The 15374-nt window shown below is 46.4% G+C and overlaps 2 protein-coding genes across 2 annotated transcripts in view; one reads left to right on the forward strand and one right to left on the reverse strand.

The window, feature by feature from the left end:
• The window catches only part of LOC142160618 (uncharacterized), a 29873-nt gene extending 15132 nt beyond the window's left edge, over positions 1-14741 (forward strand). The window contains 6 exon segments of the mRNA XM_075215481.1: positions 7766-7861; positions 9377-9565; positions 9645-9768; positions 10040-10128; positions 10294-10405; positions 13070-14741. Of these exon segments, the coding sequence (XP_075071582.1) occupies positions 7766-7861; positions 9377-9565; positions 9645-9768; positions 10040-10128; positions 10294-10405; positions 13070-14310 (1851 nt within the window). The 3' untranslated portion in view covers positions 14311-14741.
• Positions 1-15374, reverse strand: part of LOC142159906 (uncharacterized) — a 543776-nt gene that overhangs the window by 288290 nt on the left and 240112 nt on the right. The window lies entirely within an intron of this gene.

The raw sequence follows: 15374 nt of genomic DNA on the forward strand, positions 1-15374 counted from the left end.
AAAAATGTTTATAGCTCCTTTGAAAATGTAAGTGGAAGTACCGCGGGATAGTATACCAGATGGCGTGAGGAGGGGAGAGCAAATAAAACTAATTCTTACCCTAGAATTCCCTATGTATGCTGGCAGTCCTCGGCAAGGATATATATATATATATAAAATATAGCAAGCCATATTCACAGAGTCCGTGTCTTTTGTATAAGACCCTCCCTGTTGGAAAGGTTCCCTGAAGTCGCTTTAGGTGCCAAAACCACTCCAGTACCAGGACATAGCTCACCCAATGAGGTCTTTGAAACTGTTCAGTTCCCCCTAAAAGTGACAATGTTATCTTGTAGTTCTTGGGTCTGCAGGTCCACATTGAGTTAGGTCATAAACCCTGTGAGAACAGAGCTTTGCTTTGAAGTCATTTGCATTAGACCCTAGCTTACAGAAAAAACAAACAAATTATAAATGGATTAATTTGCAGTGTTTACAATGCAGTCCCTTATGTATTCACCACAGTTATGTCATGGTTTAATCTTTATAACTGTAATTCATCCCTTTTCACAAGAGTTAAGCTGGGTACACACTACAGAAAATTACTCCACCTGCGATTTCTGTAATAATCTAACCCGGCGGTTCCCAAACTGTGCGCCGCGGCTCCCAGGGGTGCCGCGGCGCTGTCTCAGGGGTGCCGCGGGCCAGCCATATAAAAAAAAAAAGAAAGAACACAGTAACCTACCAACCTGCCGGGCGCCGGGACCCAGCAGACTCCTCTCTCCCGCAGCAGCTGTCACTGACGTCGATATTCAGTGACAGCTGCTGCGGAAGAGAGGAGGCTGCTGGGTCCCGGCGCCCGGCGGATTGGTAAGTTACTGTGTTTTTTCTTTTTTTTTTTTATATGGCTGGCCCGCAGCAGAGGAGTTAGAGGGGTCGTAACAGCGGGGCAGAGGAGAGGCAGAGGAGGGTGACAGCGAGGTAGAGGAGGGTGACAGCAAAGCAGAGGAGAGGCAGAGGAGGGTGACAGCGAGGCAGAGGAGAGGCAGAGGAGGGTGACAGCGAGACAGAGGAGAGGCAGAGGAGGGTGACAGCGAGGCAGAGGAGTGTGACAGTGGGGCAGAGGAGAGTGACAGCGGGGCAGAGGAGGGTGACAGCAGGGGCAGAGCGAGGCAGAGGAGAGGGGCAGTGGAGGGGGACACAGCGTGAGAGGGGCAGTGGAGGGGGACACAGCGTGAGAGGGGCAGTGGAGGGGACACAGCGTGAGAGGGGCAGTGGAGGGGGACACAGCGTAAGAGGGACAGTGGAGGGGGACACAGCGTGAGAGGGGCAGTGGAGGGGGACACAGCGTTAGAGGGGCAGTGGAGGGGGACACAGGGTGAGAGGGGCAGTGGAGGGGGACACAGCGTGAGAGGGGCTTTGGAGGGGGACACAGCGTGAGAGGGGCAGTGGAGGGGGACACAGCGTAAGAGGGGCAGTGGAGGGGGACACAGCGTGAGAGGGGCAGTGGAGGGGGACACAGCGTTAGAGGGGCAGTGGAGGGGGACACGGTGAGAGGGGCAGTGGAGGGGGACACAGCGTGAGAGGGGCTTTGGAGGGGGACACGGCGTGAGAGGGGCAGTGGAGGGGGACACAGCGTGAGAGGGGCAGTGGAGGGGGACACAGCATGAGAGGGGCAGTGGAGGGGGACACAGCGTGAGAGGGGCTTTGGAGGGGACACAGCGTGAGAGGGGCAGTGAAGGGGGACACAGCGTGAGAGAGGGCAGAGGAGGGGACAGCGTGTGAGAGGGCAGAGGAGGGGACAGTGTGTGAGAGGGCAGAGGAGGGGGACAGCGTGACAGAGGGCAGAGGAGGGGGACAGCGTGACAGAGGGCAGAGGAGGTGACAGCGTGAGAGAGGGCAGAGGAGGGGGACAGAGTGCAGAGGAGGGGGACAGAGTGCAGAGGAGGGGGACAGCGTGACAGAGGGCAGAGGAGTGGGGACAGCGTGACAGAGGGCAGAGAGGGCAGTGTGAGAGAGGGCAGTGTGTCTGGATGCAGAGGGGGCATTTTTTCATACAACTAAATAAGTATTTCTGTCCTGACCTAAATACTTATTACAATTTTTTGACCCAACTACTTGTAAAACAGGACTGCTCAATAATTATTTTGGAGGGGTGCCTTGAAAAAATTTGGAGACTCTAAGGGTGCCGCGAACTGCAAAAGTTTGGGAACCACTGGTATAGTGGCTTACTATTTCATTACCAGTGGGGCAATAATATTTTTTTTTCTAATGTGGCAACACTTAATATTTCCAGATGGGGATACCATTTAATGTACATACTTGTGGCACTACAAGTGGCAGCATGCACTTGTGCCCATGTGCATGCTACCAATTGATTGCAGCAATTAACATCTTCGGGGCCCCCCTCTAGCCCCTTCAGTAGGAGGTGGGCATAATGTGCAGGGGCCGGCTGGCATATGCCCCTCGGGCCATCCCATGGTGGGCTACCTTGGGCTGGGTCACTTAGCCACCTGCATTTTGTTCCCCTTTAAAATGTTTCTAATAGGCTGCTGAGCCGAGTCTCATTGGGGCTAAAGTCTGCCGGCCCTCCGGCGAGGATGTGGCGTTTGCTTAAGATACGCCTCAGAGGTAAAACATATAGTACATGTGTCCCAAACAGATAACATGGCGGCTGTCCCTCTGGTAGTGGCCGGGGCACAGAGATAACATGGCGGCTGTCCCTCTGGTAGTGGCCCGGGGCACACAGATAACATGGCGGCTGTCCCTCTGGTAGTGGCCGGGGCACACAGATAACATGGTGGCTGTCCCTCTGGTAGTGGCCAGGGCACACAGATAACATGGCGGCTGTCCCTCTGGTAGTGGCCGGGGCACACAGATAACATGGCGGCTGTCCCTCTGGTAGAGGCCGGGGCACACAGATGAGATGGCGGCTGTCCCTCTGGTAGTGGCCGGGGCACACAGATAACATGGCGGCTGACAACAAAAATGTTTATAGCTCCTTTGAAAATGTAAGTGGAAGTACCGCGGGATAGTATACCAGATGGCGTGAGGAGGGGAGAGCAAATAAAACTAATTCTTACCCTAGAATTCCCTATGTATGCTGGCAGTCCTCGGCAAGGATATATATATATATATAAAATATAGCAAGCCATATTCACAGAGTCCGTGTCTTTTGTATAAGACCCTCCCTGTTGGAAAGGTTCCCTGAAGTCGCTTTAGGTGCCAAAACCACTCCAGTACCAGGACATAGCTCACCCAATGAGGTCTTTGAAACTGTTCAGTTCCCCCTAAAAGTGACAATGTTATCTTGTAGTTCTTGGGTCTGCAGGTCCACATTGAGTTAGGTCATAAACCCTGTGAGAACAGAGCTTTGCTTTGAAGTCATTTGCATTAGACCCTAGCTTACAGAAAAAACAAACAAATTATAAATGGATTAATTTGCAGTGTTTACAATGCAGTCCCTTATGTATTCACCACAGTTATGTCATGGTTTAATCTTTATAACTGTAATTCATCCCTTTTCACAAGAGTTAAGCTGGGTACACACTACAGAAAATTACTCCACCTGCGATTTCTGTAATAATCTAACCCGGCGGTTCCCAAACTGTGCGCCGCGGCTCCCAGGGGTGCCGCGGCGCTGTCTCAGGGGTGCCGCGGGCCAGCCATATAAAAAAAAAAAGAAAGAACACAGTAACCTACCAACCTGCCGGGCGCCGGGACCCAGCAGACTCCTCTCTCCCGCAGCAGCTGTCACTGACGTCGATATTCAGTGACAGCTGCTGCGGAAGAGAGGAGGCTGCTGGGTCCCGGCGCCCGGCGGATTGGTAAGTTACTGTGTTTTTTCTTTTTTTTTTTATATGGCTGGCCCGCAGCAGAGGAGTTAGAGGGGTCGTAACAGCGGGGCAGAGGAGAGGCAGAGGAGGGTGACAGCGAGGTAGAGGAGGGTGACAGCAAAGCAGAGGAGAGGCAGAGGAGGGTGACAGCGAGGCAGAGGAGAGGCAGAGGAGGGTGACAGCGAGACAGAGGAGAGGCAGAGGAGGGTGACAGCGAGGCAGAGGAGTGTGACAGTGGGGCAGAGGAGAGTGACAGCGGGGCAGAGGAGGGTGACAGCAGGGGCAGAGCGAGGCAGAGGAGAGGGGCAGTGGAGGGGGACACAGCATGAGAGGGGCAGTGGAGGGGGACACAGCGTGAGAGGGGCAGTGGAGGGGACACAGCGTGAGAGGGGCAGTGGAGGGGGACACAGCGTAAGAGGGACAGTGGAGGGGGACACAGCGTGAGAGGGGCAGTGGAGGGGGACACAGCGTTAGAGGGGCAGTGGAGGGGGACACAGCGTGAGAGGGGCTTTGGAGGGGGACACAGCGTGAGAGGGGCAGTGGAGGGGGACACAGCGTAAGAGGGGCAGTGGAGGGGGACACAGCGTGAGAGGGGCAGTGGAGGGGGACACAGCGTTAGAGGGGCAGTGGAGGGGGACACAGGGTGAGAGGGGCAGTGGAGGGGGACACAGCGTGAGAGGGGCTTTGGAGGGGGACACGGCGTGAGAGGGGCAGTGGAGGGGGACACAGCGTGAGAGGGGCAGTGGAGGGGGACACAGCATGAGAGGGGCAGTGGAGGGGGACACAGCGTGAGAGGGGCTTTGGAGGGGACACAGCGTGAGAGGGGCAGTGAAGGGGGACACAGCGTGAGAGAGGGCAGAGGAGGGGACAGCGTGTGAGAGGGCAGAGGAGGGGACAGTGTGTGAGAGGGCAGAGGAGGGGGACAGCGTGACAGAGGGCAGAGGAGGGGGACAGCGTGACAGAGGGCAGAGGAGGTGACAGCGTGAGAGAGGGCAGAGGAGGGGGACAGAGTGCAGAGGAGGGGGACAGAGTGCAGAGGAGGGGGACAGCGTGACAGAGGGCAGAGGAGTGGGGACAGCGTGACAGAGGGCAGAGAGGGCAGTGTGAGAGAGGGCAGTGTGTCTGGATGCAGAGGGGGCATTTTTTCATACAACTAAATAAGTATTTCTGTCCTGACCTAAATACTTATTACAATTTTTTGACCCAACTACTTGTAAAACAGGACTGCTCAATAATTATTTTGGAGGGGTGCCTTGAAAAAATTTGGAGACTCTAAGGGTGCCGCGAACTGCAAAAGTTTGGGAACCACTGGTATAGTGGCTTACTATTTCATTACCAGTGGGGCAATAATATTTTTTTTTCTAATGTGGCAACACTTAATATTTCCAGATGGGGATACCATTTAATGTACATACTTGTGGCACTACAAGTGGCAGCATGCACTTGTGCCCATGTGCATGCTACCAATTGATTGCAGCAATTAACATCTTCGGGGCCCCCCTCTAGCCCCTTCAGTAGGAGGTGGGCATAATGTGCAGGGGCCGGCTGGCATATGCCCCTCGGGCCATCCCATGGTGGGCTACCTTGGGCTGGGTCACTTAGCCACCTGCATTTTGTTCCCCTTTAAAATGTTTCTAATAGGCTGCTGAGCCGAGTCTCATTGGGGCTAAAGTCTGCCGGCCCTCCGGCGAGGATGTGGCGTTTGCTTAAGATACGCCTCAGAGGTAAAACATATAGTACATGTGTCCCAAACAGATAACATGGCGGCTGTCCCTCTGGTAGTGGCCGGGGCACAGAGATAACATGGCGGCTGTCCCTCTGGTAGTGGCCCGGGGCACACAGATAACATGGCGGCTGTCCCTCTGGTAGTGGCCGGGGCACACAGATAACATGGCGGCTGTCCCTCTGGTAGTGGCCAGGGCACACAGATAACATGGCGGCTGTCCCTCTGGTAGTGGCCGGGGCACACAGATAACATGGCGGCTGTCCCTCTGGTAGAGGCCGGGGCACACAGATGAGATGGCGGCTGTCCCTCTGGTAGTGGCCGGGGCACACAGATAACATGGCGGCTGTCCCTCTGGTAGTGGCCGGGGCACACAGATAACATGGCGGCTGTCCCTCTGGTAGTGGCCGGGGCACACAGATAACATGGCGGCTGTCCCTCTGGTAGTGGCCGGGGCACACAGATAACATGGCGGCTGTCCCTCTGGTAGTGGCCGGGGCACACAGATAACATGGCGGCTGTCCCTCTGGTAGTGGCCGGGGCACACAGATAACACGGCGGCTGTCCCTCTGGTAGTGGCCGGGGCACACAGATAACATGGCGGCTGTCCCTCTGGTAGTGGCCGGGGCACACAGATAACATGGCGGCTGTCCCTCTGGTAGTGACCGGGGCACACAGATAACATGGCGTCTGTCCTTCTGGTAGTGACCGGGGCACACAGATAACATGGCGGCTGTCCCTCTGGTAGTGGCCGGGGCACACAGATAACATGGCGGCTGTCCCTCTGGTAGTGGCCGGGGCACACAGATAACATGGCGGCTGTCCCTCTGGTAGTGGCCGGGGCACACAGATAACATGGCGGCTGTCCCTCTGGTAGTGGCCGGGCAGTGATCACAGTAAGACTGATACAGAGAACATTACATCTGTATGTTACACATTCCACTATAACACATAATAAATGATAAAACAATGAGGATAGAAGAGGACACTGAGAACTATATGATACAGACAGGAAGTTGTACTGTGGGATCTGTCAGGGTGTAAAGAGATAATATAAGGACACTGAGGTAATGTACATAACAGGCAGAACCCGCTGCTCACATGTCCTGTACACACAGTGCGGCAGTAACATCATCATACGTCAGGAGCAGAGGATCATGGGTAATGTAGGTCTTCCACAACATTGTACACAGACCATTACACATTTATGTCCATCATAGACCAGTGCGGCGGCCATTTTGTTGAAGACCATGTCCTACATAAAATGGCTTTTGTGAACCAATCGTAACGTATAGATAAAGATTTGACATTCATGGTTTAGATTAGATCTCTGTGGGAGACGAATTATGATTGAAAATTGTCTTCAGTGTAGGCACCATTTTGCTGTAGGACACTGCTTGTTTCTCTGCTAAGTTGGTCTTCAGAAAAATGTCCAACATACAGGCAGGTTTAATCATTTAATTTCAGTAGCTCTAGTGTTCATGTGAGAGACTAGGAGAACAACGATCTAGAGGGACTTTACATTTACTGATAGAGATCCCATCAATACCTGAATATAAGAGGTAATTATCAGGTGTGTTACCAGTGTGACCTGTGTATAGTGATCTGTGTGTATCAGATGTGTGATCAGTGTGTAATGTCATTGTGACTTCTGTATAGTTATCAGTGTGTATCTGATGTGTGGTATCTTCCATTAAGGGTACAGGGTCCCCGTACTGCTTATGAATTGAGGCCATGGTCCCTGTACTGCTTATAAATTGAAGTGTCTGTGCTAAACACTGCACCACTGTGCTAGCCCTTCTGTATGGGAAATCAGTGGACAGGATATATTTACATTTCCTATAACTGAGGGCACCAAAATTCTTTATGAATGTCTGAAATAAAATTAAAACCAGAATATGTTCTCCAAGAAATATCTCCATCTTAAGACATTTGCAACAGACTTGAGGTAGAGCTAATTGTAACAAATAGGTGTGTGGTAGGACCAAGACTTGTGACCACAAAAGATCCATTGGTGTAACAGTCAGCAATACAGCATTATGTGACTGATCTTATGAAGCCGGATCATCAGAGGAACTTCTGAGAAACACTGACCAGGTCTCAGGGAGAAGAGGAGACTTAATGGTCACTCAGTGTTCCATGTATTTTCTGTGGTGTTTATGATGATAATTATATTTGTTCCTAAACAGTTGAGAGTCTTTACTAAAAGTCACGTTCAACCCGTCCTGTATAAATCCCTGATTCACTGAGGATGGACAAGGACAGGAGTCACATGACTGAGAGGATATTACATCTCACCCTGGAGATCATCTACCTGCTGACTGGAGAGGTGAGGGATTCTGGGAGTGTTATAGTGATATTAGTATTTGTTATTGTCAACATTTTATAAACTGTTCTCAGGCATACATTAATGCTGGATGTATGGTGATGTAGTTATACGTGTTGTGTTTGGGCCACATAAGAGATATATTATATAATCTAGATCAGGGGTCAGGGAACTTTTTTACCTTTTACCCCCAAATATATTTAGATACGCCGACGTTACCCCCTTCATTTGAAAGGAAGGAAATCATATATTATTAATTATTGGAATTCAAAATTTTATTGAATCTATTCAAAATTTCTTTGAAAGCTTCAACTTCAAAACTTCAGGTTTTGGAGAAATGATGTTGCTTCATTTTTGATACAAGAGCATCAATATTGGGGCATTTTGATGTCAGAGCTATTTGGATACAGTCTTAAGCGTCCACTCAATTTCTCTGCTTTGTTTTTATGTTCGTTAGAGTGGAAAATCCTTGTTTGCAAAGGTAGGTTGTTGCAAAAGGCAGCAAATTTTTGACTGCCTCCTCATGTGCGATTTTGATGCCTTTGCAGCTGTTGACATCCAAAAATATGACAGATCTGCTTTGTTTTCAAATGCAATATGTGCTTCATTATTGCATCGAAGCTCAAGAAGTACCTCTGCCAACCTTTGAGGCTCTTCTGGTACAACAGCAATTTCACATTTAAAGGGGTCTACAATCCAACTGACAGCATGTGAATCGGCAGCATTACTCCCAGGAATTTAATTTTTACCCCATTTGGGGTAATTTACCCCTGTTCCCTGACCACTGATCTAGATGTTAGTATTGGACAATTTATTCATATTGAATATTGATGCCAATGGGCATATAATAACTATATACTATAATAGTGTCTGGTAGAGCATGTTATTAATGCCGGGCAGGGAATAACCGGTACCAGCTGCTTATGTGGAAGGGAATGTCTTAAATGTATAAATGTGATAAATGTATCAGTCCCAATTTCCCCACATAAGCTGGGCTATATTGCTTTATACTCAGTATACTCTCATTTCTATCACTGATGCATTCATAGGATTTTGGGATGTCCAGTGTTTGCTCTATTGCAAGGTTACTAGATAGGATATATAGCAAATTACATTTGTAAAAATTATCCTTCTTCTCGATTTTCTATATTTTGGGCCTCACAGCGCTGGGGTCATGAGTTTGATTCCCGACTACGGCCTTATCTGTGTGTAGTTTTTATGTTCTCCCTGTATACGTGGGTTTCCTCCGGGTGCTCCAGTTTCTTCCCACACTCCAAAAACGTACTCGAGGGTTAATTGGCTGCTATCGGATTGACCCTAGTCTCTCTCTCTGTGTTAGGGAATTTACACTGTAAGCTCCAATGGAGCAGGGACTGATGTGAGTGTGTTCTGTGTACAGCGCTGTGGAATTAGTGGCGCTATATAAGTAGCTGCTGATGATATTTAGCCCCTAAAAACACACCTCCACATAGGTGGAGTTTTTATTTAACTTTTATTGATGCCTCTCTCAATACACAGGATTACACAGTAGTGCATAAATCTGGCAAGTGTGTCACACCCAGTAGCCGTCCCCGTGTGTCAGGAGGATTGAGCAGGACCCAGAGCCCTATCACGGAGCCTCCACCTCACTCACTGATACATGAGAGAAACAATGACCAGAGGATTTTAGAACTCACCAACAAGATCATTCAGCTGCTGACTGGAGAGGTGACTGCTGGGAATGGGACATTATACAGTAACACCAGGGGATGTGTCTGGGTGATGACTGTATCATTGTGTGTGTCAGGTTCCTATAAGGTGTGAGGATGTCACTGTCTATTTCTCCATGGAGGAGTGGGAGTATTTAGAAGGACACAAGGGTCTGTACAAGGACGTGATGATGGAGAATCACCAGCCCCTCACATCACTGGGTAAGAGGAAACTTTAATTTATTGTAAAGGAGAGAGCAGTTTTCAGAACCACCTAGATGTACCCATCATCTGACATTCACAAATAAACAATGTATTCACACTCTAAATTTGCATTTTGGTGAATAACTTGCACTGAAACATAACAACCAATCAAGTACTTTCACTAGACAGATGCAAGGTAATTGCAGATTAGCCACTTTCAATCAGTGCAAATTGTGTTCCTAAATGTAATGACAGTAAATAAGCAATTTTGTGTTTTGTTGTCTTACAGATGGATCCAATAATGTAATTACTCCAGAAAATTGCCACCTTCCTCTTTACTTACAGGATCATACAGATGAAAATCTTAATATCCTACAGGTAGGTGGAATTCAGAGTTTCAGTAAATACTAAAGTGACTCTACACTATATGACATGTAGAGAAGCTGTGTGGATATAATACACTGATATTCTTTGTCTACTATCAATCAATTAAATTGGACATTATTGAACAGTCTTAATTGCATTTTCTTGTGGGCTATTCAGGATGAAGATCTGATTTGTATTAAAGTGGAAGATATAGAGGGAGAAGAAGAGACGTATGTGAGGGGTGATCAGCAGTGTAAGGAGGAGGAAATCCCTACAGATATCAGCACAGGTGAGTAATACACACTAAATACAGAACATAATCATAATCTCCTTGCTCAGTCACTACAACAATCTCTTATATGAATGAAGAGAAAATATCTTCCCAGTGGGGGAGTCAGGAGCCATCATTCCCTATAGACTTCTGCTCTCCTCCTCACATCATGTCATTGTGAGGACACAGGTTGAGTTAATACACCTATCCTGGTACAACAGCGCGGTTACAGAGTTAGTCTGATTATGGCCAGAGCTAGTGCAGGGATCCATCAACCTACAGAAACGCGATCCTTCTGAAGAGAACATTGGCGACTTCTTCTGAGTCCCCCAGGAGTGGAGGCTTCTTATTGGCCATGGCATTGTCTACTGCTAATCCATAGGACTTGGAGGAGAATGTCTGTGTATTCAGTGCTACACCAGTAATGTGGGCTTACTTAGGGAAATTGATTGAACTAAGACTCTAATATTGTAATATTATATCAGATATGTATAGTCAATTGTTAGTAATGTTATTTATTCACGTATGGTCCAGACCAGGTGGTCTTCACATTGAAAACAATCAAGTACCGTATTGGTGCGTCTCACTAAGGATCTGTGATGTATGGTCCAGCAGTCTCAGTCCACTAATGACGAACAATTAAGTGCTATCAAGTTCACAATTATGTCTCCAAGATCAATTGTAATTTCAGAATGCACAAGTCCAATGAGCTACACTCCTAAATTCAATGTGGTTATGAACCACCTTGTGAGTCAATGATGTGTGCATTATATAACGAATTGTATAAAACTCCAATGGATGGACTCGCCACATGTCAGACTTGGCGTTATTGCATCAGGGGATGAAGGTAGGTGTTTTACCTTAAGATGTTGGCGGACCAGACTGTTGTTGGTTGGCTCCGATTGCTCCTTTCTTTTGTGTCCCTTCTCACACTGGGGTCGCTGTGGCTGCTGCTGGTGTGTGCATAGATAACTCCCAATGTATTGCAGCTTCACTACTTCCAGCAGTCGCCTGCGAGACTAGGTGGATCGCACCTAGGTGGATCGCAATGTGCCATTCTGTCTGTGTTCTCCGAACGGCCAAATCAGTGTCAGTGCTATTGTTTAGTAAATTTCCAACGCGTTTCAGCTCCGTACTTGGAGCCTTCCTCAGGGATTTTGGGGAACCCATAATTACTAGAGTTGGGACACTCTAAATTCAGCATCTCTCGAAACAACAAATCAGTATACAAACAGCTATAGGAAACATCAGAGTCTAACTTAATAATTCAGTTGCTTTTGCTCATGTTCTACCTAAAAATACTGAACGTTTTTTGAAGGTTGAAGATTTGTACAATGTAGGGAACATTGTCGGATTGTGTTAGAAAGTTGTAACACGTTTACTGGGAGACTTTTTCATATAAACAATGGTCTGAGATGTTCTTATTGATACACAAGGCCTCCATCAGTAATAAGGGGAAGAGGCTGGTACCATCTTCTACCCAGATAGTTCCACATTTCTTCATTGTTTAACATGTGGTACTGTGGCCAATCATGGGCGTTGTCTGATTATATAAACCCCTCAGTCACACACAGTCCTTGTTTGAGCACCAGGTGTTATTACTGGGGAAGAGACCTTAATGTTCTGTATCTCTGGCTTTCGATAGGCTGCTCCTCCTGACTACACTTTATATTCACCTGCCCAAAGCTCAGGCTTTTCTTGATTTCAGATCACTTATGGCTAATCCCTGAGTTGTGGCTTGTCTTGTCATTCTGTCCAGGGTATCGTCTGTAGTCAGCAGCCTCTTGGGCTGACTCTGTTGATTAGGCAGCACGGTGGCCTAGTAGTTAGCACTTCTGCCACACAGCACTGGGGTCCTGAGTTCGATTCCTGACCATGGCCTTATCTGTGTGGAGTTTGTATGTTCTCTCCGTGTTTGCGTGGGTTTCCTCCGGGTGCTCCGGTTTCCTCCCACACTACAAAAACATACTGGTAGGTTAATTGGCTGCTATCAAAATTGACCCTAGTCTGTCTGTCTGTGTGTGTCTGTATTAGGGAATTTAGACTGTAAACTCCAATGGGGCAGGGACTGATATGAATGAGTTCTCTGTACAGCGCTGCGGAATTAGTAGCGCTATATAAATAGCTGATGATGATGATGAAGGGCTGTCACCCGTGGTCCCCTCACCGAGGAGTCCAAGTCTCCATAATTGTTGAGCCAAGATAATACCTTACAAGAAAGAGGATGGTGGACGGAGATCTGGCTGCTCCTTATGTCCCCCTTTTGTTTCTTTCCTTTCTCCTTTACCTCCTGGTTTTCCCAGAACATTCTTGTTTTTACTGCCTACTGGAACATGAAAAGCCAGAGACTTTTCTGTATTATTCAGTAATGTTATCATTACATTGTAGTGATTATTCTTGTATACACTTTACCTCTGTAATAGATCATTATGAAAAATCAAGTTATTCGTGTACAATCATTTTAAACACTTATGAGCTTATATATAAATACATCATTTTATTACATAAAATTTAGCAGATTTCATACAGTCCGAGAGAAATACCCAATTCTGCTATACATTTCAAGTGCAAATTTACTGTTGGATGTTAATTTGGGAGCAATTCAGTATAGAGTTAAATGGAAAAATAAACTGGTATTTGGGAAACATTCATATTAACATTCATCTATTGTATTTCCCGCAGATGGACACAACTGCAGGGATACCTTTGAGGAACGTCTGATTTTGTCTCCAAAGTGTAAAATAGAAGATAATGACATCACAGAATATTCTCCAGAAGAAGACCCCATATCCCCATATGTAGCTCCAGTATATCACAGTGCAAATATATCTGATCCCTCTACACGTGAGGAATGTTCTCCTGATAATGCAGATATTGTAACACATAGTACAGCTCTTAGAGGTGATACAATATTTCCTTGTTCTATAAGTGGGGTATGGTTTGCAGAGGATACAACTCTTATTAATTATCAGCCAACTCACACAGGTGAGAAGCCATTTCCATGTTCTGAATGTGAAAAATGTTTTACACACAAATCAGCTCTTATTACACATCAGAAAATTCACACAGGTGAGAAGCCATTTCCATGTTCCGAGTGTGGGAAATGTTTTACACAGAAATCGGCTCTTGTAACACATCAAAAATTTCACACAGGTGAGAAGCCATATCCATGTTCCGAATGTGGGAAATGTTTTACACAGAAATCAGATCTTTTTAAACATGGAAGAATTCACACAGGTGAGAAACCATTTCCGTGTTCTGAATGTGGGAAATCTTTTACCCAAAAATCAGATCTTTTTAAACATCAGAAAATTCACACAGGTGAGAAGCCATTTTCATGTTCTGAGTGTGGGAAATGTTTTACACACAAATCCGTGCTTTTTTATCATCGGAGAAGTCACACAGGTGAAAAACCATTTTCCTGTTCTGAATGTGGGAAATGTTTTACAAGGAAAGCAAATTTTGTTGAACACCAAAGGGCTCACAAAGGTGAGAAACCATTTTTATGTTCTGAATGTGGGAAATGTTTTACAAGGCAAGTAAATCTTGTTGAACATCAAAGAGTTCACACAGGTGAGAAGACATTTCTGTGTACCGAGTGCGGGAGATGTTTTACGGATAGATTAGTTCTTGCTGCCCATAAGAGAATTCACACATGCGACAAACTATTTTCATGTTCTGAATGTGGAAATTGTTTTACAGATAAGTCAGTTCTTGTTACACATCAGAGAATTCACACAGGTGAGAAGCCATTTTCATGTTCTGAATGTGGGAAACATTTTAGACAGAAATCGGTTCTAGTAAGACATCAGAGAATTCACACAGGCGAGAAGCCATTTTCATGCACTGATTGTGGTAAATGTTTCAGACAGAAACCACATCTTGTTAAACATTACACAATTCACACACATTTGCACAGTTGAAAAGTTATTTGTATATAAGTGGGAAGTGACTTATCATAAGAAGAAATCTCATTAAACAAACTTACACATACTCATCAGTGACCTCTTTTCCCAGTTCTTAATAGTGATAGAAAGGTATGAGCTGGGGTCCTTTTGTACTATTTTTTTTTAGTGCTTTTGTTATTTTCCTTGATAATATCCATGTTGCGAGATAATCTCCACTCATGGAGAAGGAAAATCAGCTTTGCCGTGTGGAGTTCAATTAAACAGTGTAGAAGGACACAGAGAACAGCGTTCAAGGCGTTAATGACGGATAAATTACTGTTGAGTGACGAATAGGTCACAGTGTCTGTAATCAGTACACAACTTTATGGAATAAGTACTGTCCTAATTTTGGCTGTTCCTGGAGCACTGGGTGGAGTTCCAATATGCCTGTGTTGTGTGTCTCTCTATTCCTCTCACCTGAGTAAGGAGGGCGATGCTATGTATATCTTTTTTGAAACATCAGTCTGTGGTGTATAACTAAGACCAATGAAATATGTCTTTGTTCCGAGTTGTCAAAGCCCCTCCCCTGTAAACCTCTCATGTAAAGGGAGTTCAGTAGGAGGGGCTTTGGTAACATAACAAAACTCAATGAATAGGAGAGAGATATTCTTGTTCAGCATCATTAGACACATCTGAGTACCTGCTGGATCAACAGAGCACAGATAAGTAACATTTCAAATGTTATTTTATCTCCCCTAATTCTGCTTATAAGTCAATGTTTACTCTTTCAGAAAAATAAGTTTTTATCTGATGTACAAATTCATGGATGAATGTGTAAAATATTCTTGTTGTAGAACTGTACCTACTTTCTGTGATAGTGTAGGTAAGTCAGCTTAAAGAGATCACCATTCCGGCAAGGTGCTGTTGTTTGTCTTCTCTTACTCATAATTCCTTTCATTTCTACAAAACGTTGGCTGCTAGTCTTATCGAGATGTGATGGTCCTCTCACAATACAAAAGAATTGTGTCCTATCAGCATGGGATGTGTGACACCACCAGAGGGGATTTAATCTAACTGGGCATTACTGGTTTCAAGAAGGT

The sequence above is a fragment of the Mixophyes fleayi genome, chromosome 6, assembly GCF_038048845.1.
Source record: "Mixophyes fleayi isolate aMixFle1 chromosome 6, aMixFle1.hap1, whole genome shotgun sequence".
NCBI lineage: Eukaryota > Metazoa > Chordata > Amphibia > Anura > Limnodynastidae > Mixophyes > Mixophyes fleayi.